This window comes from Populus alba, chromosome 11, assembly GCF_005239225.2.
Source record: "Populus alba chromosome 11, ASM523922v2, whole genome shotgun sequence".
NCBI classification, from domain to species: Eukaryota; Viridiplantae; Streptophyta; class Magnoliopsida; order Malpighiales; family Salicaceae; genus Populus; species Populus alba.
Window position 1 is genome coordinate 15,200,832 of NC_133294.1, and position 8,839 is coordinate 15,209,670.

At 35.2% G+C, this 8,839-nt stretch overlaps 2 protein-coding genes across 2 annotated transcripts; one reads left to right on the forward strand and one right to left on the reverse strand.

Moving 5' to 3' along the window:
• Nucleotides 1–3,195: 3,195 nt before the first annotated feature.
• On the forward strand, nt 3,196–3,936 carry LOC118047557 (uncharacterized). Its single transcript, XM_035056893.2, has one exon. It carries the CDS (start codon nt 3,474–3,476, stop codon nt 3,801–3,803), a length of 330 nt encoding a protein of 109 aa, XP_034912784.1. The 5' UTR covers nt 3,196–3,473; the 3' UTR covers nt 3,804–3,936.
• A 775-nt stretch (nt 3,937–4,711) lies between these two features.
• LOC118047556 (uncharacterized) lies at nt 4,712–8,639 on the reverse strand. The gene is made up of 7 exons (XM_035056892.2): nt 8,074–8,639; nt 7,215–7,355; nt 7,011–7,124; nt 6,749–6,922; nt 6,118–6,233; nt 5,139–5,223; nt 4,712–5,034 (listed from the first exon to the last, which is right to left on the reverse strand). The coding sequence occupies exons 1-7, from the start codon at nt 8,548–8,550 to the stop codon at nt 5,029–5,031; spliced, it is 1,113 nt and encodes a 370-aa protein (XP_034912783.1). The 5' UTR covers nt 8,551–8,639; the 3' UTR covers nt 4,712–5,028.
• Nucleotides 8,640–8,839: the final 200 nt, after the last annotated feature.

The following is an 8,839-nucleotide window of genomic DNA, read 5'->3' on the forward strand; positions in this document are numbered from 1 at the left end:
CACAAAGTAATACAGTGTTGGTGATGTATCAGCTGCAGATGTTTAATATACTATAGGAACGTGACAAGATAATTGACACCCATTGTTGTCGCATGAGAAAGATCGATGATCTCGTGAGCAATAAGCAAAAACAAAACAAAAAAAATTGATAAGTCGAAAACGAAGTTTACTGACCTCTTCTTGGTTTTTCCTTGCGAAAAACTATCAAAAAACTATATAACTTAAGGACTAAGGTATTTCTTAATGCTGACTTCACAATCGTTGAAGTTATTTGCACAAACAAATACCAAGATTTGTTATTTTCTCAAGGAAAAAAAAAAGGAAAGAAAGAAAGCTGAGATTTAGCTTGTTTGGATTGTATCCATACACATCTCTTAATTTCTTGAAAGGTAATATTCATGGACAGTTCCTCGCAAGAATTTTCCATCAACTTTAATTTGTATGGAAAGCTATGGAGTCTGTGCACATGAGAGAGCTTTCTGATACATGCTTCTAGAGGATTGTAGCAGCTATAGCAAGGGATCGAATTTACAGAAAGTTGATTTTCATTTATTCTAAGAAATAATTAAATATATTGTATCTTTGGTGTAATCTCAAAAAGAATGCTAGATATTTGAGGGTGGGTGTCCTTTTCTTGATTTCATCTGGCTAGTGATGAATGAATGATTAGACATAGCTAGCTAAGTATATTCCATGACCTAGAGGCGAAGGTCGCACAAATATTGACAGCAAGAGGCTACCTGACAAATGGCTTTTATCTTGCTGACTATGGGACCATCTCATCATCATCATCATCATCATCATCGAAAGGAATCATCATCTTAGAACCACACAAAATTATTATCTCCTCTAATTGCATTCCTTTCCAAGGAAAGAGTACAGAACAACTTTACAAAGAAATCAATTTATAACTGCTTAGTTTTGGAATGTAAATTGATATTTTGACAGAATTTCCCATTATCGTTGGATCCGAATCTCTTTTTAGGACTATGCTTTCTATTAATCAGGCCTTGAAAGCTTTGCAAATATGATTTAGAGACGAATACTGGTTATAATCAGTTTCCACGATAATCTTCTTTTGACATGCATGCTTACATGTGGCTTTCCTGTGATCGATGCTTCAAGAACATGGAATGTTAACAAGTTGAGTGGTTAATTATCAACTTGTGAGAAAGAATGCTGGAAATTAATAAGAGAAATGCACCCAGGTCTCTCTCTCCCAAAACAAATGGTCATCTTCAACGTAGATATGCAGAGATCAGGGATGCTGTTTCATTTTCATAAATGAAGGTACCGAAAAGGAAGGGGTTCTCATTGATGAGGCCATGGCCAGCCAACTAAAATTCTATACAATCTTTAGGCCCATGATTGAGCTTGAAGATCTGTGAAGAGGGATTAACATCTATTTTATCTGCGACCCACAAATTGACAGATGCTTCCCAAGCTGTTCCAGGCAGCTGAAAAGTACTGGACCATTGATGATTTCTAGCTGACAAGGGCCAAGTTGCTCAATTATCCTAGCTTGTTATGGCAAATGGTAGGCAGCAATGTCTAGCTCATAGTTGAACATTTAGCCATGCCCCCACAGAGAGAAAAAAGGCAAGAAGATCAAGCTTATTAATCATGTTTGTGATCAGTCATCATCATTACATGAATGGAAAAATAATTGAGGATTTGGGTTGCGTATAGCTGGCAGTGGGTTGGGCTTGGAATAACCGTGGGTATATATGTCATTCTTGATGTATTATGGTAAAATGTTTCAGTAATTTTTTAAAAAAAATTAATTAAAAATATATTAAAATATATTTTTTTAAATCAACACATAAAATTATTGAAAAAGAAAAAAAAATAATTTGAAAAGCATAAACTATATTTTCGAATGAAAACTTCATTTAAAAACTCTATTAAAAAATCTATAAGCAAATTCTCTTGAAAATAACATGCTGCTTTGGTTATGCCAGATATGTTTGGTTGAGCTCATGCAAACACCTGCCTACCCTAATGAGAGTCGGTGGCCTAGCTAGGGGCCCATTGGGCTTTACTAAGAAAAATTTCTTCCGAATTTGGGATACAAGAGAAATTATTAAGAAAAGGTCACTTAATCATTTACAAATTAAAGTATGATTAAAAGTTTGCCCTATTGGTTTTTTATTTTAAAAATATTTTTAAAAAAATTTAATTTTTTTTTTCAAATTAATATATTTTTTTGATATTTTAGATCATTTTAATGTGCTAATTTCAAAAATAATTTTAAAAAAATAAAAAATATTTTTTTTGATACATTTTTAAGTAAAAAGCACTTTGAAAAAAAAATCGTAACCACATTTTCAAACAGGTCCTCTTGCAGTTGTAGTCGAATTATCCTAAGAAAATACCAAGAGATTTCAATCAAACGAGGTGTTTGCTATTAAAAAAAGAAAAAAGAAAAAGTTGAGGTGTTTCATAAACTAGAATGTTTGGTATCCAATTACTTGAGTTCTTGAAGAAATAATCAAATGTTAGATTTTGTTACATTAAAACACTGTTTAATGACAAAAAAACAGTTCATGTTTTTCTAAGATTAATACTCTTTCATTTATTCTTAGTAAGGTTTTTTTTTTAATTATTAAGGAAAATTAAACATGCGTTTTTTTAATGTCAAGAAATCCTTAAATTAATTTTTATATATTGGTGGTGAGTCATTTTCTAGTTATAGCTATAGTTAGATCTCTTAATTGATGCATTGATGCGGGAAAAATCAATATTGTGTTTCAAAATCAAAACTAGAACGATAAATAATAAGTTAAAGTAACATTAGGGTTAATTTCCTCTCTTTTTGAGAGATCTGATCAAATCCCCTTTGTAATAAAAAAAATAAATCTGAAATGATAACATGAAATAAAATTAATTATCATTTACAACAAACTCCCCAATGGATATATATAGAAAAACAAGCAAATGAGATTCCGTAACTTTCCTTTAATTTATTGGTCATTATATATATTAAATTCCTTTAAAACTGAGTTGGCGAAGGGAGTATAAATATCACTAATTAAGAAATAAAAAAAAAAAAAAAAAAAAAAAAAGAGTAAAGAAACTAAAGAAGAAGGAGGAGGAGGAGGTTCCATTCAAAATCGTAGTTGGAGTTGGTGCATGCGAGTGCTTGTCCAGGGAGGCACTAATATTCCGAGTTGACAAGTTCAACATTTGAAAGTCAAAAAGAAAGGTTTGAATCCATCAAGCCTCAAATGAGACTCTACCAACTTACCAAGTGTTTAACAAGTCAAGGTCTTCTTGCCAAGCCAATCATATGGAATCATGAGAAAATCCTTAAGAACAGCCTTGTCAAGACATGCATCATTGCATTTCTGTATAAAAAGCTTTTAACATGTGCTAAACCAACTGTGGCAACGCAATTCTTCGCATAGCCAGCTCAAGATCATACCTCTCTCTCTCTCTCTTTCTCTCTCTCTCTCTCTCTCTCGGCTCACAAAATGGAATCCATGTCTCAGAAACAGGCTAGGGGAAGGTTACAGCTTCCAACAAGACAAGCACTCGGTGAGGGCAATAGGGTTAGAAGAAATAATCAAGTTGTATCGATACCTCCTAGGCCACGCTCAACTTGTACGTGCTCAAACCGTCCGGGGTCGGTAAGGTGTAGCAAGCATGGCTACATGGTGCCCGGTGACAAGTTGATCAGAAGACATCAAGCAAATAAAGAGATATTAAGAAGGGCATTAGCACCACCAAATCGGAGGTTAACCCTTCGGTGGTTTAACTTCCGGCCAACGCCTAGTCGGCTTTCTAACATGTCCATGGCCTAGTTAATTTGCAATATCTTGCTTCTTCTTTTTAATTTCTTCTTTTGTGAGTGAGTTTCAGCAGATGGCTGTTCTGTATTTATCTCAGAAAACGATTTTGTCTATATGTGAACTAATTAACAGCAGTTTTTTTTTTTTTTTTTTTAATTTTTCAACATCTTATGACTACTACATTAATATGGCATCGTAGTTTTTCAAGCTTCTGGGAAATCATATATCTGCTTGGATAGTCAATGTAATCTTGACACTTTCATACGGTATTGGTTTGCTTCGTTGAATATTCAACTAGAATAATAAATTAGTTCTTGAAGTTGTGTTGAATTTAGAAATTCACAAAGCTGACCTTTTCTTGGTGTTAAAAGGAGGGATGATTTGGTATTCTCCAAATTTCATTAAGAGAAGAAAAATCCCAGAAAATAATATTAAAAGCTAAAAATTATTGAAGTGCTTTTTCAAGTAGTAAAAGCAAACATTTAGAGCATTTTGAAGATGATATGTGGACGAGGACGCGTGCAGACACAATGTGCACGGAATCATGATCTAGCTGGAGCAGAGCAGTGGACGCGTTTTGAAGTCAAAAAGATATAGCCGGGTTAATAACTTAATATGAAAGCTATTTTGTTTTTTTTTGCGTTAGAAAGAAGAAACGAATAACACGTAATTGATGAACAGGGTTAACTTGAGTGATAATAGAACCTACTACAATTGTCTGGATTGCTGGAATGGAGACAAGTAGTGAATCATTCAATCAAAAGCCTCTTGTGTCCCAGTTGCTCCATCATCCACTTTCTTCCCTTCTCTAATAGCACTGCGTCTGCAACTCGTTTTCTTTCTTATGGAAGAGGGCAACTGTGGTTGCAGATAATCATCATTATATTTGTTAACTGTGCCTGCAGATTTGAGATTGAAGCTGCCATTGGAATGGTGGGTTTTGAAATTGTATTTCATTTGGGTGGTCAGGCATTTCTTCATATATGCTTACCTGGTAAATTCTTCTATGTTTCATGGAAACTTTCCATTACTACGATTTTTACAGCTGTTAGGAAGTATCTCAAGAAGAGTATAATAATCATCAATTAACATAAATACGCAAGGTTGCAAGATGCGTGGGGTATATACGATAGCCAGTCTGTCCAGCAACTTTGGCATTGCTATTCTTGCATCAAGATATATGGTCACGCTGTGTTCTCCTCTGTCAAAGCCCTCATGACTGCATTGAGCTGAGCAACTACTCCTGTGAAGAGAAAAAAAAAATGGGTTGGAAAAGGAGAAGACAACTCAAAGCATATCATAACTTCATATCCAAATAAGGCAGTATATAACAGTTATGCGGTATACCTCAGGGGAAACTTTGGACAGGGAACTGGAAGAAGCTTCTACTGTTGCCTCTGATATTCGTGCTTCTGATTTCTCGTTTGAATAACTACCAAAGAGGAAAAAAAAAAAAACAAAACAAAAACAAAATCAGCAGTTTTAGAACTTCAGACTCAAGTAAAAAAAAAAAAAAATTCCTTTTATCACCAGACCAAACAGAATAAGGACAGAGAAGACTTTGCTGTGCCATGTCATGTTAGAGAGCTTCTTGTGCTCAGGGAGATGCATGGTCCTCCGTGTCCACTTCTCCAACCCAAAAGCATAGACTTATGGGTAATGGGTTCATCTTTTATACAAACACTTTGCTTTATATTTATCACTCATATTTGCATCCAACATGGCAAGACCACATACACGACAGAGTTTGGCATAACTTCTGCTTCTATTTTTGAGTGTTTTTCAAATGTATTTTTGGCTTGAAAAAGCATCAAATTAATGTTTTTTTAGTGTTATGTGATGCTCTTGATGTGCTGATGTCAAAAATTAAAAAACAAAATCCGAAAAAAAATTATTTTAATGCATTTTCAGGTAAAAAACTATTTTGAAAAGCACTTTACACCACAATTCCAAATACCCCCAAGTACTGGAAGATTCTAAATAAATTTCTAGCAGAACTGTAAGAGGGACCACTGGAGATCTCCAAACCAGAAATTTATGTGAGAGAATTAGGAAACAAAAAACTTGTATGCATCCATACTTCACTCGGAAATATTTAGTGTATCAAAACTGTCTCTAAGAAATAATAATAATAATAATAAAAAAGCGTATCTCAGTTGTGTAATGGAAATATCCAGTGTTCGAATAACTGGGACTTGTAACTGTTAATTATTCATCTAGCATGCGTTTCCTAATCAGATTTCCTACGAAAAAGAGTCCATTAATGTCTTTCCAGTCTTCATTACCTAATGCATGACAGTTCAGAATGAAACAATATGCTACTTACGTGGACAGTATGGTCACCCAGATGAGTTCTACACAATCCACCCAAAGGAGTCTTTGTTCTACAGGAATCACACCATATGTAATAAGATGAGCAAATGGCCAAAGCTTCCATCCTGCCTGCACAGCAGACCACATTAAACAATACAAAATTAAGCCAGGTTGTGAGCAAGAAAAAACTAACTACTAAATTCATGTGTTTTGATCCAATAGTCCAAGTAATAAACAAAAACCAGACTTCAAGCACATAATTCGGCTTAGATAAACTGAAAACGAAAATGCTCCTCACCACTTGACCATTTTGAACAGAAAATCAACAAATTTGAAACTTGTTGGGTTGAGGCTTGTCAGTTATAAAATAATTTATGCACTCATTAAAGTTTTAGAATGGTTGCAAACTAACATTTAAAATTATGAATATAAGATAGAGCCATACAAATGACACCACCATGCATATTAAATTCATGGGTCTCAAACATCCAACTATTAATGCAGAAAGGAAATATTCAAAACCAGTAATGTGGTTTTGCCAGATAGCAGTCTTTCTAACTCCATTACCAGGTGATAATAAGAGCAAACACTAGATCAAAGTTTGGTTCTGGACACAAAGAGGAAAGGGGAGAAGGTTCTCTTACTGTAAGCATCGGCCAAAATGTAGCTGTCAGTTCACTGAAAATGCTGGCAGGCGATTCCAGACGCAAGAATCCCAACACTGTGAAATAAATGCTGTTCCAAGCTGCTGCCCACAAAGTTTGGTCGAAGGCCACTTTGGCAGGAACCACCCACCAATCTTGGAATGGAAAAAGCTCCTAGAAGACAGTAAATTGATTGAGTAAATCACTGAATACATCACTATGCCTATTAAACTTCAAAGGAAACTTGAAGTACGTTAATCACCTCGCAAAACTGGTAATAGTAATGTGAAAGGGAGCCGTGTAATGTAAAGCCAACAATGCCTGATCTAAACATTCTTGTGCGGTCAAACTCAAAAATTGGTTTGCCTTCATAGCACTGATGATGAAACAGAAACAAGAAAGTAAAAGGATATATACACAAGAAAAAATAGAATATCACAATATTGGTTTCACAACATTTACAAACCTGTGCAATCCAATCCCCAACAGAGTAGACCACACCACTAATCATCATTTTCGCTAAAACTGGGTTTGTCTTTAGAGCTTCCTCATAAGCAGACCAGTTGTGTTGAGGTGCATATCTTAATATTTCAAAGAGTGTCCACCCCTAGTAGAAAAGTGAAAAGTAGATCTTGAAGATCTAGTGGATGAACAACTACATAATTTAGGAATACAAAAAGACATCAAGAAAATAGAAAACACATCCAATTATGTCATTCTGCAATGCTTACGGAAATGAGAAAAAAGAAAAGTTAACATCAATAGCATGCAACATCTTAAATTTAAAACACACCAAGAAGGTTTGGATGGATGAATTACAACAACCAGAATACCAATTAAGAGTTTTAATGAATCTTCTGTACAAGAAACCAAGAATTCTCTCAAGTCTCAACTCCTTAATATCAAGCTGGATATGTTTGTTTGACCCATAAGTCCCAAACTTTTATCACCATAACCACAATTTTCTAGCAGTCTTAGCCTCCTAGACAAAGCCTTCAGCTTCCATAAAAAATCGGATCTGAATTGCAAAGATTGAGCAATAGGACACAAACCCAAAGCTAAAGGTGAAGCCACAAAAATCATATTGCTTCAAAGCCAAGAAAGGGGAAATTAACTTGAAGCTAATTTTATTTCTCAAGAAAAGCTAAGCATGAAGAACATAAGAAGAAATGGAGATACCCTTGTATTGTCCAGCAGGAACAAATTTCATAAGTAGCATGACAACAATAAAAAAAAAAAAAAAAAAAACTCTAAACAACATATAAAGCAACCAATTATGATTTGATTTGTTCTAAAGACACGTAATAAATAAGCTTTTTACTTACGTGCCAGTAATCATGGTCAATTGTGAGCAACTTGGTAATAGCATAAGTACCAGCAGCAAGAACAATCGTTGCATTGATGGTCCTATCAATTAACCTCTCGCACTCCAATTCCCTCTCTCTAGTCTCTCCATCAAGAACAGAACTTGAAGCTGAAGAGAATCCTTCAAAAGAGAGCTGCCCTTCACTCCCCCCAAACCCACTCACCTGAGGAGCCAACTCGGTCCCTTCTCTCTCTACCTGACTCGCTACCATCCCTTCTTGCTGGTCTACGCTGTCACCACTTCGTACTGGAATAACATCAACCTCTTCTTGGAAAACAGAATTCAAGTGCCAGCTCGGTATGTTTCTAGAGAAAGCTTGGCTCTTTGGCAATTTTGGGGATAGAAACTGAGGGCTTTGCAGGTTTTTTGAAATGGTCTTTTTGGGTTTTGAAAGAGGAAGGAGACTGTGAGGAGAAATGGTGTGTAAAGCAGCCATTTTTTGGCCACCGAGTTGAGGTTGGGAGGAACTGAGTTGAGTTGATCGAGTTATCAATCTAACTGTTTGCTTCTCCAAATTGGAGTGTGTGGAGGTAGTTAGGTTATAATAATAGGTTTTTGATTCAGTGTACTACTGACTATGATATCACATTAGCTTTACTTGGGTTTATTTTGATGAACAACTGTGATAAGGGCTTGCTATGTGGGGTCAGGCAACAAGAAATGCTGATTGGTATTCATGATGAGGAGATGAAATTCTATTTTGAGATAGAATGTAGACGATAATT

Bases quoted from the DNA above. Each gene is read 5' to 3' on its own strand.
- LOC118047556 (XM_035056892.2), bottom strand. From the start codon at position 8,550: ATGGCTGCTTTACACACCATTTCTCCTCACAGTCTCCTTCCTCTTTCA. The intron at 7,356-8,073 runs GTAAGTAAAAAG...CTTTTCTACTAG, and splicing joins TTGACCATGATTACTGGCAC to GGGTGGACACTCTTTGAAAT. The intron at 6,923-7,010 runs GTGATTAACGTA...ACTGTCTTCTAG, and splicing joins ACTATTACCAGTTTTGCGAG to GAGCTTTTTCCATTCCAAGA.
- LOC118047557 (XM_035056893.2), top strand. From the start codon at position 3,474: ATGGAATCCATGTCTCAGAAACAGGCTAGGGGAAGGTTACAGCTTCCA.